Source organism: Danio aesculapii, chromosome 20 (assembly GCF_903798145.1).
Source record: "Danio aesculapii chromosome 20, fDanAes4.1, whole genome shotgun sequence".
Classification (NCBI taxonomy): Eukaryota; Metazoa; Chordata; class Actinopteri; order Cypriniformes; family Danionidae; genus Danio; species Danio aesculapii.
The window spans coordinates 21,803,735-21,822,984 of record NC_079454.1 but is presented as its reverse complement, the minus strand read 5'-3'; the positions used below and the strand labels follow the sequence as shown (position 1 = coordinate 21,822,984).

The 19,250-nt window shown below is 36.0% G+C and overlaps 1 protein-coding gene across 1 annotated transcript in view; it reads right to left on the bottom strand.

The window, feature by feature from the left end:
• Positions 1-2,415: 2,415 nt before the first annotated feature.
• The window catches only part of ppp1r13bb (protein phosphatase 1, regulatory subunit 13Bb), an 81,034-nt gene continuing 64,199 nt past the window's right edge, over positions 2,416-19,250 (bottom strand). The window contains 11 exon segments of the mRNA XM_056480689.1: positions 2,416-3,987; positions 4,495-4,694; positions 6,236-6,402; positions 6,486-6,619; positions 8,193-8,330; positions 11,855-12,468; positions 12,471-12,548; positions 12,551-12,589; positions 14,394-14,883; positions 14,970-15,094; positions 17,293-17,442. Of these exon segments, the coding sequence (XP_056336664.1) occupies positions 3,946-3,987; positions 4,495-4,694; positions 6,236-6,402; positions 6,486-6,619; positions 8,193-8,330; positions 11,855-12,468; positions 12,471-12,548; positions 12,551-12,589; positions 14,394-14,883; positions 14,970-15,094; positions 17,293-17,442 (2,177 nt within the window). The 3' untranslated portion in view covers positions 2,416-3,945.

Sequence of the window (19,250 nt, the reverse complement as noted above, 5' to 3'; positions counted from 1 at the left end):
TTAATATTTTTCAGTTTACTTAACTTTTAGAAGCCATATTTGAAGTATGCGTTGTAAACGTAAAGTAACAGATAAACCTTGTCATTTACGAAGGAATTCAAGCTCCTATCCCATTACAATAACACTGAGGGTAAGCCCACTTTTATACAATTAAAAAGCCCATCTCTCTCTCTCTCTCTCTCTCTCTCTATATATATATATATATATATATATATATATATATATATATATATATATATATTATCCAGTTAAATAAAAGCGACATACCAGCGCCGATGAACACGTCGATTGACTTCTTCCACCGTCTACGTTTTTTAAAATATAAGCTGTAAAATTCATAACACAGTGTAATGTTTGTTACGCTGCTTTGTATTACTAAACTGATATATAAAACCGTTCTATTTTTTGAATAAAGTTTTGCCCAGCACGTGATATTTTGAGATATTTAACGTTACCAACAGACCAAATCGATTTTTTTTTTGTATACGAAACTAGTTTATCTCTTTATAAAATAAATGTTTGCTAAGATAAACGATTCAAGTGAATTTAAACAAAATGAATTTAAGATCATTAAATAATTTCATTAATGCAACTTACCTTACGTTTGCTTTAGCATCAGCCTGACCGCGAAAATACACACATGACGTCACGCTGTTCATCAAATGAAACATATTTTTTTCTGCCCCGGTACGTCTGTAAATACTTGATTAAATCGAAATATGAACAGAAAACTTCAAGTATTAAACTTGAAATATTTTGTCAAGACCACTATTTCCACCACTGTCTAACTAATTGCCCAAAGTGTAAAATAGATGTTAATGAATCAGTTGATTGAGCAAGCATGCGCATTTGACCAGATCATTCAAGAGAAGAGAAGTGTTTTAACTGTGCTGCTATGTCTGTATAATGAAAATATCAATCAGTAACTGCGTCGTATGGGGGAGAGGGGGCATAAATAAACCTTACTGTAACTGATTATTAAATAGTCAACAAGAATAAGCTGTACCTACATAAAAATATTCGGATAGACGTTTCAGCCGTAGGCACCGCACACCAACTTCTGGCGAGACACAGGATTCATTTAAACTCATCAAAGTGCATTATGGGTAATATCTAACCTCTTAACGAACTTTTGTTTGTACTTTAAACTAGTTGTTTGCGATGTGTTACAGGATTTAATGGGAGTACCTACTCATAGTAGGCCATATTTAATGGGAGTACCTACTCATAGTAGGACATACTATGGGCAATTTCTCATGAGGTTTCACCCGACCGACTGACAGTATTTCTATAATCTGCAATGGTGTGAAGTAACAAATTATAAATACTCAAATGTCTGTAATTTGAGTAGTTTTTCTCAGAAATTGTAATTTACTAAATTATTTTAAAAAGGTGTACTTACTTCCCCTTGAGTACGTTTTTAGTACTGTATCTGCACTTTTACTAAATTAATTTCCTTCAACCTGCAGTCACTATTTAATTTTTTCCTGTCTATGGGCATTAGAAAAATCAGCCCTGTGATGCCTGTGCAATCAAATCGCACATTGAAGGTTAATCGCATCATAATGTACTACCTCAAGACGATTTATAAATGCAGCAAACTGTGAAGGATGAAGGATGTTTACATTTTGTTTGGAAATAAAAATTGGGTTGATGTCAGAGCACAACTGCCAACCTAAAAATCAACCAATATCAACTTCTAATGATGTTACAGCTTGACATTGTGTGACGTTGATTCCACCATGACGTCTATCAGACATTGGATTTTGGTTGCCACACCTGAGAATAAATGTCAGTATTTGCCATCATTATGACGCTGGTTTAAGATGTTGGTTCGCCGTTGGACTTTGTTCAGTTTCTAACAAATATACAAAATATCAAATATCAACATTATTGGACATCAAAATAACATTGTCCTTAGATGCTGGCTAGACCTTGAATTTTGGTCACCTGACGTCACAACCTAAATCTAACCTAATATTAACGTCTTATGACCTTGTGTGCCTGCTGGACAATCACTAAATTAACTACAGAATGTTACGTTTACACACATCCACAAATTACATGTGAATGCATCAGCTTTTTACAGTGTAATACTACTTATAAGTACTTTTGTTAGGTCTACTTTTTACAACAGAACTTTCACTCTACTTGCACTACATTTTTGGGCAAGTAACGTATGATTAACGTATGATTTTTTCAGCACTGATAATCAGTGATATCTGAATAATGTTACTAAGGAAATGAGTTGTTTTCGATGCATTTTAGCTATTTAACTTTTATCATTTAGGCCAATTTATTCATTTAGTAAGATGTCAATAGGGCACAGTGCATCTAGACAAAAATGCAATTTTTTTATGCCATTAAAAGTGTAAAACTATGTTAAAATGTAAACAATGATAGAGACACCGAGGATAACGCAAGGGGAAATGATTTTCTGCAACGACTCATTTCGTTTTATTGTGCACATGTATAGAACACAAGGTGCGAGTCTGTACTGTATTTCACAGAGGCCCACACGGGCAGTTTAGTCTAACAGCATTGAGTCAAGCATGTCTCCTCTCTCATCCTCATCACAGTATATTTACAAGGTTGAACTCCACAATAAAGCTCTTCACTGCCTCAGCGGCAGAATATAAAAATCATCTCACATGACTAAAAACAGGAGTGTAGTGGAATGAGCTGGTATAATAGAAATCAACATTTAAAATAGTGTAAAATAAATGCAAAGGAACTTTCAGTCTGGTCAAACCCACTACAGCCAACAAACAGACCATAATGTACAGTGTCAGTTTCTGCAGGGTAAATACTTGCTGATTTCATTTACACACTCTCTTCAAAACACTCATGGTGTGGAAAAACTCCTCACACTGTATGACACTCGCTGCAGTGAAAAAAAAAAAAGAAATATCACGCTCATAACATACATAAATCCCATACGCAACGCTTACACCCTCATTTATACGCACCTTTATGAATCATATACATGCCCGTCCGTGTTTGGGACTTGTCAGTCATAGATCAGACAATTGTTCTATGCAAACTATGGATACTTTTGTTCTCTGCTCTCATATACCTCCAGTTTATACACTTGTTTGTAAGAGTCACTTAAAGGGACAGTTCACCCTAAAATTAAGTCACTCACCATAACCTCTCTCAAGTGGTTCCAAAGGTTTGTGTCTTTCCTATTGGCATCTATAGAATACTATTGAAGTCAATGGCTACCGATTTCCAACATTCTTCAAAATACCAAAGAAAGAATTATGCAAAGTTAAAACAAACATAAGGTTTTGTTTTTTTTGTGTGAACTGTCCCTTTAAGGCCTTTGTTTACATCAGAGGTGTCCAAACTCTGTCCTGGAGGGCCGGTGTCCTGCATCTTTTAGTTCCAACCCCAATTAAATCTGAACCAGCTAATCAAGCTCTTTCTAGGTGTACTAGCAACTTCCAGGGAGGTGTGTTGAAGAAAGCTGGAGCTAAACTATGCAGGACACCGGCCCTCCAGGAATGAGTTTGGACACCCCTGGTTTACATAAAATCAGTTCATCCAGTTCAAATCAAAGTATACTGAATTTTCTCCCCGACAAAGAGCCGTTCCCCTCAGCAAAGCATCATGGGTAAGTAGAAATAAAGGAAAGCTCTTGTCAAAGTGATTAGTGCTTGATCCCCAAGGGGTGATGTACAGCTATGATACACTTTACATGGATATAAGAAAGCGTGAGGAGTGGAGTGGGAGATACGGAGGCTGACAGGGTCAGAGCCAGAGACCTGAGGCTGCTTGTTTGGCCTGCTGTTTGCTGGAGAGAGTGTTTGTGGGTAATGCGGTTGGTTGTGCCTCCAGGTTCAGGGTTTAGCAGCTTCACCCCTTCTGTCACCCAAGTGGCACATAGAGGTGAAAGACGGAGGCCGAACACCTCAATATAGGAAGTCCAGTCGTTAGCCAGGGTTACGCCAGAGACCGCTGACGTGGTTTTATCCTTGGGTACAGCTATGGAGAGATGAAAACAAATGTATAATTTTATTTAGCAGTTTGCGATATGGCAATTATAATCATAAATGATTAAAATGTCGGTAATCAATTGTTTTACAATATTTAAACAGGGGCAGCATGGTGGCGCAGTGGGTAGTACGATCGCCTCACAGCAAGAAGGTCACTGGTTCAAGCCCTGGCTGGATCAGTTGGCATTTCTGTGTGAAAGTTGTATGTTCTCCCCGTGTTGGCGTGGGTTTCCTCCGGGTGCTCCGGTTTCCCCCCACAGTCCAAAGACATGCGTTATAGGTGAATTGAATAAGCTAAATTGGCCATACTGTGTGTGTTAATGCAAGAGTGTATGGGTGTTTTCCAGTGTTGGTTGCAGCTGGAAGGGCATCGGCTGGATGCTGGATAAGTTGGCGGTTCATTCCACTGTGGTGATTACTGATTAATTAAGGTACTAAGCTGAAAAGAAAATGTATATATATATACTGTAAACAATTGATTCAAAGTGTAACGTACCCCTAATAGGTTGCGTGGCACATAGCCCTCTTTGTCGTTGAGTTTACTCCACCACCAGTCGGTCTCAGAATCATCTTTTCGTCGCAGGACAGTAATGGCATCTCCCTCCTGAAAGGAAAGCTCATCTGCACTTTGAGCCTCATAATTCCACAGCGCGTACACCATTCCCTTATTCATCACACCCAACTTCTCTTGAACACCTGTAAAGACAAATTAAATTTCACAAAATTAAAGTACTGGGTCATAAATATACAGTCAACAACTGAAGTGGATCAAAGTAGTCTAAAAACTATAGAACAACACCCATTCTTGTCTTTTGTTTTGGTCAATTTTGAAAATATTTTTTGATCCACTTCACATGGTTACTACTGTACATGCACACACATATCTATCCATCCATCCATCCATGTATGTATCTATAACAGGGGTGCACAAACTTTTTCTTATGAAGGGCCAAAACCCAAACTGATCGAGGCTAGTGGGCCGAGGTTAAATATAGTTGCCATAGCAAATTTCCTTATTTACTTTATGAGGTTTAATAGGATTATAAAACATTGCTTTATATTAACTAATACAGTATTTTTTTTACATTTGAACTTATCACAGTAAAAACTAAATGTCGTTTAAAAGAGAATTATACTAGTTTTTGACTTGATTTGCTCACTGATGTTTTCTGTATAGTCCTCTATCCGTCGAGTGACAGTATTTTTATTTTTTAAAAATCAGATTTATTTACAACATTTACTTGAAACAATAATACAGCAATAAAACAAACAAAGCTGATTACAATCTCTGATTTGAAAAAAAAAAAAAAGCTAAATATATGCACAACTGTATGTCCAGGTCAGTGTCCTCACCGTAAATAAATAGAGAACTGTTAAACGACTGTTATTGTAAGGAAGATAATTAAACTATATTGGTAAATAGAGTTAAAAATTAAACGATTTGTTAAAAAGTTGCTGGTGATTGGATGGTTTCAGCCTGAATGAGTAGCTTTTCATGGACATAGGAAAATAAAGACCTGTTTTAATAAAGAACTACAACACAATATTTTGGTATATTTAAGACTTTTTATGGCCTAAAATTTAGTTTTAGCAATTTAAGACTAGTCCTCGCAGACACCCTCTGAATTGTAGGGGCTATTAAACTCATTCAAATTGGCTTTATTATGATCGTGAATGCTTTTAGACTCTAAAAACATCTTTGATATTGCCAGTTCACACGTAGTCCCCATGAAATCAAAACAAACCATATGATTTTGTTAGCTCACATAGTTAGTTTCGTGGTGAACAATTCATCTCTGCATGTGATTAAGAAAAAAATATTGTTTGCCCTTATAATATTTAATTAAAATCTGAAAAAGCACTTCCTGTTTGTTTTCAGTTAAACTGTCATATTACATATATCTTAGGAATTGGGCGTGGCTGACATATTTAACCACGCCCCTCCAACTGTCAGTTTTGACAACAAACAGAAATGGTGAGGAGGAAGTCTGTTAGGTTGTACTAACTCTCCCCAAACACTTTTCCCAATCTTTAAAAAAGAAATGCCAACTTCACTTCATCCAATCAGCTCGCAGTAGGAAAAAAACAAGCCACACCCTCTGTTGTCATTTAATATTCAGTTTCTCTAAGAACTGTGTCACAATACGAAAAGAAAAAAATACATATATTTCTAATATAAAAAAAGCTATATTATAAAACATCCCTACTTCACAAAGGAAAAGCAAAAGTGTTCTCACCATAGAGAAACTGTGAGCACTGTATGTAACCCTCCTCCATCTCCTCACATTTGTCTGCTGCCGTCTCCACATCACTAATGGTGGTGGCAAAAATAGCAGCGCCAGACTCCACCAGCACCTTACACAGGTGTACGCTGTTGCAGGAGGCGGCACAGTGCAAGGGCGTCCTACACACATAAATCAGGAAGTCAATCTCCTGAATGCCTGTTAATTAGAACCGACTGATTGATCTCTTTCACAGTCTCCTTACCAGCCATCACTGTCTGATGCGTTCACATTAACACCAAAGTCCAGAAGGAACTTGACGATATGGTGGTGTCCAGCACACACTGCGTTATGAAGAGGTGTGATGCCCTCATCATTAGCAGTGCTGGGATTGTCAACCTGCGAAATGATGGAAATTAAACACAATCTGGTTAATGAAATGGATCGAAATCAACTAGCGTGTTAGAATAGTTCACTACACCATTTAAATATAGACAGACTTGAAGGCAACACTGATTGTTTCACTGTACTGTAGTGGCAGAAAAACAGTGGAAACAAAACATCTGTGATTGAAACTAACTAGTCAACCCCCAAAATGTATTCTTGTGCTGTTGTATGTCAGAGTAGGAATTAGGGCTGTGCGATTAAGCGAAATCTAACGTTGAAACGTTGCGATTAGCTAATTGCAAGAGGCTACAATATGAAATATATATGTATTATATGATTTCCCCCGCCCAGAGGAAATGCCGTCTGTGTGTCTTCCTAGCCAATTGAGTGAGCCCAATCAGAATTGTGCAACCAAACAATGCGGAAAGCCCACAATAAAACGAGCAAACATGAAAGCACGGACAAGTGGGATAATGGTGTCTCCCGCTTCAGAAGCATTAATAGACAAATTAATATCAAAGAAAAACAGCATGTTGGTAACATGGGAATATTTTGGTTTTAAAGTCACAAACACCGAACAAAAACAGGTCATTTGTAAGAGCTGTTGCAGAATTGTTGCCACAGCATGAGGAAATACAACAACCAGCACCTAAAAAAGCACCACAGGAGTGTGTGTGAGGAGTGTCTTGCTAAAAAGTCAACTGAAAGTATTGCCAGTGACACTCAATCTAGTAGTTAGCAACAGAAAAGTACAATTTCAGAGTTGTTTGCAGCTGTTACACTATATGAAAAAACATCATGAAGGCACCAGGAGATAACTAACGTCATTACTCACTACCGTTTGCTCTAGAGAAAAATGAGTGTTTCATTTCAGAATATTTATAATCAAATTGGAATTAAAGTTGGTTAATATCTTTTCAGTTCCTTTAATTAAACTAACACTCACTGCATTTTAGCAGTAAGAAGCTACGATACAAAATATTGAGCTGAAGCTTGACTACAAAATTAAATCACAAATCAAATCTAAATCGCAGTATCTGTATATTATATATATATATATATATATATATATATATATATATATATATATATATATATATATATATATATATATATATATATATAAACAAAAACGCAATTACATATTTTACCCAAATCTCACAGCCCTCGTAGGAATGTTATAAAACATTATAAATTTATTTTTATAGAATATAAAGTCATTGAGGACGTTACGCAACATGACAAAGGCACAAAATAGGCTTTTAATCTAATTAATACATACTAAACCTCTTTAACATTATTAATAGGCTACTGAGTGACTGATGTCATCTGGAATTTTAGGTTGTAACATTGGTTATTTTTGTGAATACATAACTTTTTATAATCGTAATGTCTGTTCTCATTACTACTTTGCTGTAATCAATGTTGAATGCTGCAAAAAAAAAAAACTGTACATAGTTGCTTATAACCGTTTACATTGTTCAATGGTATTGCACTGTTTACAAAGTGATTTTCTGCCACCAGCTCTGCTCCCCCTACAAAGAAGCCGTGGTTGTTTTCAAACATGGAATAAGCTTATACACACCTCATAGATTATTCTCTGTACAAGGTCAAACTCGCCCTCCAGCGAGGCATCCAGCAGCAGAGCGAGTGGGTTGAACTTCACTCTGAGGCCGTGTCCTGTCCGCTCAGAGTCAGGCTTCTTTAGATTAGTGCGTTTGCCCTGTTGAAGGCATGGATCATTAGCAGGCTAACTGCAGACATTTTATTAGTAGACAGTTTTTGCTAATATACTGCTTATATTGCTTTTATATATATATATATATATATATATATATATATATATATATATATATATATATATATATAATATATATATATATATATATATACATACATACATATATATATATATATATATATATATATATATATATATATATATATATATATATATATATATACATACATACATATATATATATATATATATATATATATATATATATATATATATATATATATATATATACATATATATAATATATATATATATATATATATATATATATATATATATATATATACATATATATATATATATATATATATATATATATATATATATATATATATATATATATATATATATATATATCTGTGGATTTAAATGGAAGGATTTTGAGAATATAGTAACTCAAAACTTCACAGATGAAATAAAAAATATATTAAAATTATTATTTAAGGTTTACAATGCAGATCCAACTACTTGTTTGGTAAAAAAACAAAAAAGCAAAAGCAAGCCTCTCATATATTATACAGCATATATAAGTACACCCCTCACAAATCTTTTAAAATTCATATTTTTTAATAAGAAGCTATACAATATTATATTTGTCCATGTATATTAGTCAGTACTGAAGACAAATCTAGAGCTTATCTAACAAAATAACTTGCGATAACTGTCCAAAAACAAGTACACCCAAATGTATATGTTACAGAAAATGATTAAATACAAATTTAAAAAAAAAGAAAAAAAAAACAAAAATCAAGAAGCAAAAAAATAGAAAATTAAGTTTGAAATTTAGTTTGTAATTTTTTTTTCCTTGAATTTAATTGTATTTTCTTTCAATTTCTAAATATGTTTGGTGACTAAAATATAATTTGAATAAATATATCTGTTTAATAAATCTGTTTTGTTTAAATGCACCAAAACACATTACCTATATTCACTGAGAAATGGAGAAAAACATTCATGTGTACTCAATAATGCGGAGCATTGTATGTACTATATATAACATATCTATCTAAGATAATCTAAAATAATCTATCTAAAATATCACTTCACAAAACTTATTGTACATAAATCATATAAACATTTTCATATTCAATAATATAACTGGAATTATTAAAGATTTTCTGATACAGGAAATACAGATTTCTTGAAAAATGCTGAAATTAAATTAGAAGTAAATTTGCCACTGTTTGTGTCTGTTAGAGGTTAAGATTGAGGTGAATTTTTCTGAAAGAACTGCTTACCAAGACTGCCTTTATTTAATAAAGAACACAGTAAAAAAGTTGGATTTTCAGCAGCCATTACTCCAATCTTTTTGTGCTCTTCCAAAATGCACTTTCAGCGTTGAGAACAGTTAATATATTAGGTGAAATTGCTGATATCATTTCAGATGTTTTGATCAGCACAAAAATGTAACAAGAGAACAGTTATTAGAAATATAAATGTAGCATTTTACATGTTTTTATGGTTCTATTTAAATAATATAATGCAGCCTTGCTAAATAACAGTATTAATATAACAAAGAAATGGCTTAAATTTCGACAACATGAAAAGTTTTTTTTTATTTAAATTTTTTTTACTAAAGTTGTTTAAAAAAAATGCTATTTATACAAAAGTTCTGTCTGGTTCATGAATCTGATTGGCTGATATTCAATTCAATTCAATTCACCTTTATTTGTATAGCACTTATACAATGTAGATTGTGTCAAAGCAGCTTCACATAAAAGGTCATAGTAAATAGGAACAGTGTAGTTCAGTTTATAGTGTTTAAATTCAGTTCAGTTTAGCCAGCAATATTCTGCAATATCAGCACCCATACAGTCTCCTCACCCTTCTGTATTACTCCGCCCACATAGAGTGACAGCAGATCAATAAACTCACTACAGTTTGACAAATATTGCAGCTGTTGGACAACATAATGTACTTTTGAGGCTTTTTTAGGTGAGAACGTAGTTGTTTAGATTGCAACAGTGCAGTTTATTTATAAGGATAGTGCCTATTTTAATATCAGAGATACAGCACGTCGGCATCTATCAGCCTGTCATTGAGCAGAGAAAAGACGGTTCACATTGTCCATTCACAAGATGGTGACAGAAACCGCATAATAAACCCTTAGAGGAGAAAAGATGGCATATTGTTAAACTACAGCTGATCAAATTATGAGAAAATTGGTGAGTGACATTCTAAGTCGATCTCTTTTTTTATGTTGTACTGCTGTATTTATACCATAGTTATTGTAGTGTATTGAGTGTGAGATGGGACTCACATATCAGGAATGTGTGTATTCTGTGTTGGCCACTCTTTGTATAACCCTGAGTTACTTTTTGGTTGGCCATCTGTTAGTTTCTAATCAGTCTCCCATTTTTGTTACTGCAGACTAGTTCAGTAGAAAGAAAGAAGAAATGCCCGTGTGTGTTTAGCATTTTTCCTTACCGCAAACACAACAGTAATCTGCAGTGATTGTGCTGCTTTGGCTTTTTCGGGATTAATTATTGTAATATCCCAATTAGAGCTGAAGATCTTTTGGGCTTAATTTCTATCATTTTAGATGTGGTTGGGCCGGGCTTGGGCTTGCGCAGTAAATGAACAGTCACGTGATGCATTTGGATTAGCGCAAGAAAGTAATGTATTAGTTTGTAACAACATTAAAATCCATCCCTGCAAAGGTGAAACAAATGATGACGGAGAAGTCATAAAGAGCGAATTTTGACTGCGGTGAGGTCAGCCACCAGTTCAGTAAGAACGGTCATTCTAGCCACCAAGTTATTTTGGCGGTCGCCCATACACTGCGTATTACGGTAGAGCGCTAAACAGCAATGTACAGCAAGCTGACAGGGAAGGTGATGAGGTCACGAGGTCAAACCGCTGTCATGGAAAATGAAATGATGAAAATTTTCTGACGTCAGCTGCAGATGTGAATAAATGACAGAAAAAAAAGAAGTTCCTCATACGAAAGGGTTTTAGACTCTCCGTGTTTGATTTTATTTTTTATATACACGATTATGCCGTCAAACTGTTGGATGAGCAATATCACACTCATAGCAGTGCGATATGGCAGTATATAGTCACTAGTGGGACACCAAGCATGCCTCCAACCAGTGCCGATGTACAGCATATCGCACCGCTACTCATGTGATATTGCTCATTTATCTTTTACTGCATATTATAACACAATGCATTAATTGAACAGTATGTTTATAGTAACAAAATTTAGGATTTAAAATTTTGAATGGTCATATGCAATTTAAAATAAACTAATAATAATAATACATGGTTTTACCTACTCCAATTATTTTTATTTCATACTTTTCAACTTTGGTTGTTTTAAATATGCTTAATAAATTAAAGTTGTAAAAAAAACACACTGTAACAAAACTGCAAATATCGGCACACATTTTCAACACTGGAAATGAACCCTAAAAAGATGCAACCTAAAAAATGATCAGACTGACCGTGGGCTGTGATGAAAGAGATGTGTCTGCTTCTTCAGGAGTGCTGGCCTCAGCTACAGGACTTGGCAAAACGGCTAATGATTCAGCAGGATTATTGTTACTGTCTTCTGACGGCTCTGGCGCTGGAGGGCTCAGGGTCTCAGCCTCTTCTTCTGGGGGCTCATTATCGTTGGCATCACCTTGCTGGACCACATCCTCAGCAACAGCGCCCTCTGATGGCACAGCTGGAATTTCTGAAGGTGGATTACCATTGTCGGCATCAAAGATCATTTCAGAAGTGGAGACAGTAGGCTGGTAGAATGGAGTCACTCCACCAGGTCCGCTCACTCCACCAATCCCTCCCTCCATTCCTCCAGCCAGGGTGTTGAAGCGCTGATAGAGAAGCTTCTGGATGTTGGGCCCATTGGGGCCTTCTGGTTCCGTAATTGAGCTGCGCTTCTTAAGCGGCCGTGGAGCATTGGCTAATTTCTTGCGCAACACCTCCAGTTCGGCATCGCTCTGGTAGCGCATGGGTGAGTGGACCATGGGTGTGAGTTTGGTGGGGCTGAGGGGTCGAGGGATGTGGTCCACACTGGGAGCAGGTGGTTCAGGAACGCCTATGAGTTGACCGTCGAGTCCAGCTCAAAATCCAGCATGTCTCCTCCGGGCCCCTGAAGGGCAGGGAAGGCCCCTGAACTCCCATAAGGTAAAGGAGAGGGGGCGTCGAGCTGGGAGGTAGGAGTGGTTTACCATACACTGCAGAGATTGACAACATATAATCAGGAATTAAAAGAACCAAAATCAAAAATCTATATTACACAGAACAGTATTATTTGCATCTGTTGGCCTTCTTTTTTTTCATGGTAAAATGCTAAAAAGATATCTTGATTTTTTGATGTTTAGCTATTTTTTCTTGCATTTAGCCGTGATTTTTTAAAGACAAAGTGTCACCATAAAAGAGAATATGTGACACCTGAATTTCATGTCTATTTGTGTTGCATCTATAAGCTTTTGGAAAAACACCATATTCTTAAAAACGATGGATTTAATTATTCATATGAATTACTACTATCCCAACAAAGTTTCTTTAAAGACATTATAAAGCCATTTCCTAGTTCAATTGATGCAGAGGCGGTCCCATTCTGATCATGTTGCACATGTCCCATGATTTTAACCTCTTAGGGCCCAAGATGTTTTTACATGCAGTTTTTATTTCTCTTTGTTATTGGGATTATGGAACCTAATAGAATAAAAATCAAAGTATCATCTTTTGATATGATGTACTTTTAGAAAAAAAAAAATGTCCATGTATGTGGACTCGTGGTTCGAATTTACATAATACACTTTTTCCTGAATGTTTTTAAGGCATATTTAACATAGAAATTTTTTGTGAACTTGCTTTGACTATCAGAGAGTAAAAACAACATTTTTTTCCTCATTTTGAACAGTCAAAAATAGTGTTTGGGACATTTCATGTGCTGTAAAACAGTTGCAGGATCACACCGTATGTCTGTAACAAAAATATAAACCATTCAAAAGTATTTTTAAATAGCCACTTAAGGCTAAATGTGCTGTCCATGTACAGTATGTGGACACTCAAGCCCTTGCAGGTTAAGTAAGCATTTCTGAGCCAGGCATAACTGATGCCAAAATCAGAAAAAAATGACACGTTCTGAGATCTATATATTTAAGGATACATATAGTTAGTTAAGATATTAATATACTTTTTATATTTGAATCTGTATAATTTCACAATATGCCAGTCGGGACAGTGTATACAACAGCTTTCTCATCTTTTAAGTAACCTGTGCGATAATTTCTCTGAGCCCACCACAATGTAAAATAAAATGTTTTTCTGCTCTAAGTGTACACTTTTTAAATATGCATTGTATTATGAAGCGTTATGTGACAGAGATATTTTACCCCCTGAAAACCATCAGTGAAAAAAAAAAAATGTTTTAGTGTTGAAAAGCAGCAGCATTATCAGTCAGTCAATTAGTCTCAATATATATTTCTATTTACAACTATTTACAACTATTAACTAAGAAAGTTTTAAATTAAAATCTAACCCAATTTATAACCCAGTTTTCTGCATAGATCATTCCTTGTGGTCAATAGATAAAGTGTGAAAGAGAGGATGTTTCAATGGTTGGCTTCATTTCAAATATCCTTGTATTCAATTTAAATCAAGTTCACTTTCATAGCACTTTATTCAAGTATCACAGAAGTTTTATTATTAAGTTTTATTAAGTCTTTAACAGCATTATACTAAATGTGAGCATTTGCGATGTGAACGTATTTGTGAATTATATCAAAAGTGAGACAGACCACGTTTATTCACACATGCAATTTGTGAAATCATAGGTTGACCAAAATATGTTGATCTGTGTGGATGTATACACCGTGAATAATTGCTATAATGAACAAATGTTTGTGATTTTGACTGAGGTAGCAACCTCAATACTCTATTCAGAAAACAAGAGCCCAAAAGGAGAGCACAAACTGCCAGTATAAGCAGTAAATGATTCAAATCTAATATTGAACCAGATCTGATATGTACCTGCTTTGACTGCGGGCTTCATGTTGAGAGGGTAGTTTTTGGGAGCTGCTTGTTGTAGGTACATGTGGTAAATGGAGCTCGAGTTCATGGTGGCTGGGCCTTTTCGTGGTGACTGTGGTCTGGAGCCCTTATCTGGAATGAACGGCCTCACTGCTACGGCCAGAGGAGGGTCTGGTCTCTCCCCTGGCGGGAAAAAGGGTAGATTGGGCTGAAAGGTTGGACTTGGGGGCACAGAAATGCGCTGCTGGATCTGTTGAGAGGATGAGCCGGTGGGTGCAGGTGGGACACGTGGCCAAGCCGGTGGTGGCGGTGGAGGGTTACTGGGTAAGCTGGGCACCGGCCGGAGAGGAACATCCTTACGGCGGTCCAAAGAGCTGGTGGAGCCAGAATTGGCAGAGGAGAGTGGGTGGTTGCTGGTATGAGCTCCATATGGAGGAGGCTGGGGCTTATTAGGAGGAGGACCCGAACCGATTTTGCTGGAATCCTGAATCTTAACACACAATAAAGGATTTTAATTTGACAAAACAATGAGGGAGCAATATTTGTATGCATACTACTGGTGTTAGTTCAATGTACCTTATCTGCAGGAGCACCTAAGGGTGCTGCTGTTTTACTGGTCGTGTCCGTTCCAGACTCCTTCCAGTCTGGTGGTTTGACTGATGTGTTGCTCTTATTGAGAGCAGGCCAACTGGCATCATTTGCTGGAAAGGGAAAGAAAAGGAGCTTTAGTACAAGACCAGACATGACAGAGCTCTTCACAAGCACATTTACTATTAGAGCAGTATGGTAAACCGCATTGCTAATATATTAGAGATGACTTCCAAGTATGTTCTTTAGTTAGAAGACATGAAGTATAGTAGTTATGAATACATAGACTTACTCAAGTTTTCATCTACAAGAATAGCTTAGATGACACTACATTTCAAGATATGCTGCTCTACATGTGGGTTGAGCGAATGATACCTTGATGATTTTAGCTTGAAATCTGATCCATATGACTGATTTGAGTTAGGAGTAAAGCAAATTGACTAAGCCACCACTCTACGTTGTATATGTGTGACATTTTGTGCAAAGTCAAGTTAGCTGAAGGTTAGAGGCTGATGAAATGGACACCAGTATTTAGTGAGTTTAATGTACTGAGGATGAGGCAGAGAGCCCAGTGAACCTTATACCGGGTAGTTCTCATGCCAGCACAACACATTCATTTTCACTTCAGAGATCTTTCTCTCTACCTCAATTCATTCTTACACACAATCACACACACACACACACACACAAATTCCCAAAAGACAGGATCAGCAGCTTTTGACTCTCTGAATTGCAGTAAAGAGCAAATCAACAGGATTTACTTTAATTGAGCAGGCAGAGGGGTCTAATGTATCATTAAAGGTACTACTGCAAGTCAAAACCTGTCATTTTGACTTCTGTCCTAAAGACATGTTTAGTCTAGAAAGTTGCCTCCTCTGTGGTTTTTAAAGACACACAGGACCTGTAACCCAATAACTCCTATTGTTTAGAAGACTGAAGAATAAAAGCTGTAAGAAACTCACAATTTGAGTCACTTAAAGTCCAAAAATTCTGAGATTAGATCACAAAGAAATAGACATTTTAAATGTGATTAGTTTACCCAATAAAAATGCACTACTATTCAAAAGTTTTGGTTTGTCAGATATTCTCAATTGTTTTCACTTAAACCAAGGGTTTCCAAACTCTGTCTTTGAGGGCCAGTGTTTAGCTCCAATAAGCTTCATACACCTGCCAGGAAGTTTCTAGTATATCTAGTAAGAGCTTAATTAGCTGGTTCAGGTGTGTTTGATTTTGGTTAGAGCTAAACTCTCTAGGAGACCGGCCCTCCAAGAACGAGTGTGGACACCCCTGACTTAAACCAATGTAGTGAATTATTATGAACACATTAATCTGATCAAAAATGACATGGAATATAACAACCTTATAAATATTTTGTGAACAAATCAGCATATTAGAAATGAATTAATTACTGGGAATCAAAATACTGGAAAATTATGCTGAGAAATCAGCTGTACACTTACATTTAAAATATATTTTCTTTAACTGTCCAGAATAATTACGAATAACTCACAATATTTCCTATATGCACTGTTTTTTATGACATTAAAGCTGCGGTCACACTGGACTTTTCTTCCTTTAGACTTCCATTCAAATGCACGCAAATGCGTCAGACCGGAAACGCAAGCTTGTGCGACAGGTTTCGCAATTCGCAGCGTTGCAAAGTTCTAGTTTGGTGAACTCTGACCTGCGAAATCACATCATGTGACTGCGTGAGACCAACCGATGATCAAAACATGACCTCTCTGGACAAATGTAAGATAAGGACCAATCGCTTGCTTTTTAAAATGTCTATTCATCTTGTTTAATCCCGCCCCTCTTCGCAGCACCATACGACAGAATTTCGCAAGATCAAACTCTAGTGTGACTGCAGCATAATACAGCATAATTACTGCACTTTCAATGAAAAGCACAGCCTTGGTGAGCATACAAAAATTTTTAATCTTACCAACCAAAACAGGTAAATAGTGTATGTTGTTGGCATAAGAACAGAGTAAAAAGTCAAAATTAAGAATTAACATTAATTTAAGATTATCTTGGCTTAGGTTTGTCCTCTTTTTGTCCCACTTGAGCTGCATGAACTTCAGAAATTCATGATCTTCATTTCAAATTCATGTTCTTTCAAATTGAGAAGATCCAAAACAGCATCTTCAGCTTTAATACAAAGATTTGACTTGTACATGGTGCACTTGATTCAGACATTCTGCTTTTATTCTCGTACAGTCACTTAAACTGCTTTGATCCTGCTCACTACACTGAATAAGGTTCAAAGGCCGTTCCTCCTGCCCTCCACATTAGACACCTTCCCACTCACGAGAAGCGCCATCGGACCCTGCAGCAGAGCAGGTGGCTGGGGGTGGAGCCCCAGGGCCTGGGCGGGGCTCTGGAGGTGGTGGAGCAATGGGGTCCACTATGATGTCTAAATCAGAGACCTTCCAGGGGCCTGGGGGCTTTCTCACTCCATCTAATTACCCACAAATCCCACAACATCAAAGTACATGGACAGCAAAGAGAAAAGAGACACACACATACACAGGCACAGCAACAGAGCAGAAATTACAAGAGGTTAGAAGTGAAGAAAACAAGAAATAACTTCACAAATACGTTGAAAAGAGGAAACCCATAGTAAGAAGAGATGGGATACATGCCACGGTCATTAAGAGAGCTATCAAACCATGCGCATGCTTTCAAACCCTTCAAATTGGCACTTCTGGTGCCTCTAGAATGTTCTCTAGAAGAATGATGGATTGCTTAATCGTAAAAGAATTTTGTCTCAGCATCAAGCCTAAAGTTTACTCCAGTTTTAATGCATATGCTAAGTTGTGCACATGACATAAATCTAACCATCAAGGTCACTTAGTGATATCCTAAAGTCTTATATATAATATTAAACTATTAGAATTACTATATTTTATCCATACCATCTCCATATCTTCAACCTTTCAAAAATACGCACTCGCACACAACTGAACATGGAACCCCACAACTGAAGATGGAAGATGATCTCCAAATCAAAATATCCTAAACAAATTAATAATGACTATAAAAAAGATGTGGTTGTTAGACTGCTACACTTTTTTGTGTTGTCAATGTTGACATGTTTATACAGTTCTTATTGGTGTGTGTGGTGCACGTTGCGTGCAATGTTGTATACTTTATAACCACCTTCAAGGACAGTTGGGATCGCAAGTCACTGGAATTGTTAATCTGGGGGTCGCAGGCTAAAAAGTTTGGGAACCACTGGTAAAGAGCGTAATGGCTTTTTTTTTAAACCTTTTTTTTTACAATTATCAGTTTAACCACAAGGTGGCACAAAAATCACATACAGAACCAACATCAAATGACAAGGCGACAATAGACAAGTGAACTAAGAGCTCTCGGGTTTAGAAAATTTCAGAATCTTTTATTAAGTTGAAAATTTTGAGTATTGGACTTTTCACAAGTTCTTCAGTGGAATATACTTTACATGCATCAAAACTGAAGTATACTTAGGACTTCAGACAAAAATCCACCCTTTCAAACTAATTGGTTGGATGTTACATAGTCTCTCTCAAAATATATTTACAAGGTAGCAGGTGGATAAAATAAGCAAATCTGAAGAAGATTGAAAAAAAATGTGATATTTTTAAAATTTTAAGTCTTATGAAAAACTTTTTGGCACAATTTTAGATTAATGGTCTATTAATTCATGATAATCAATGCATTTACTAACATAAACCAAGAATGAACAGTCTTGTAAAGCATTTATTAATCATAGTTCAACATTAAATAATGCATTATTAAAATCCAAACTTGTGCTTGTTAATATTAAATAATGCACAGTGAGTCAACATGAACTAACGTTATTTAACTTAAATAACATTAACGTGAATAAATACCTTAAAACATGTATTACTAATAGTTTGGTCATTGTAGTAAATACATTACCTAACATTAACTAATGGACCATTATTTAAAAGTGTTGCCAACTTGTTTTGGTCAATCATAGCTGGCTGAACTCAAAATAATATGAGAACAAAATTAAATGTGGTTGTTTGCTTTAGAAGGCTAAGAGAGTGTTTTTGTGCTAATGTGCCAGTAACCAAAAGTCAGATGTACAAGACCTAAAAACAGATGCCACTCATCAAAAGTAAGCACAGCATCTTTGTATTCAGTTTCCATATTAATATGTAAAGTTTATATATTAGTTAACAGTGACTCACAAAAAAATAAAATAAATAAAACAAATCACACAGACAAAGGGTACCATTTATTTGACAATAGTTTAAATGC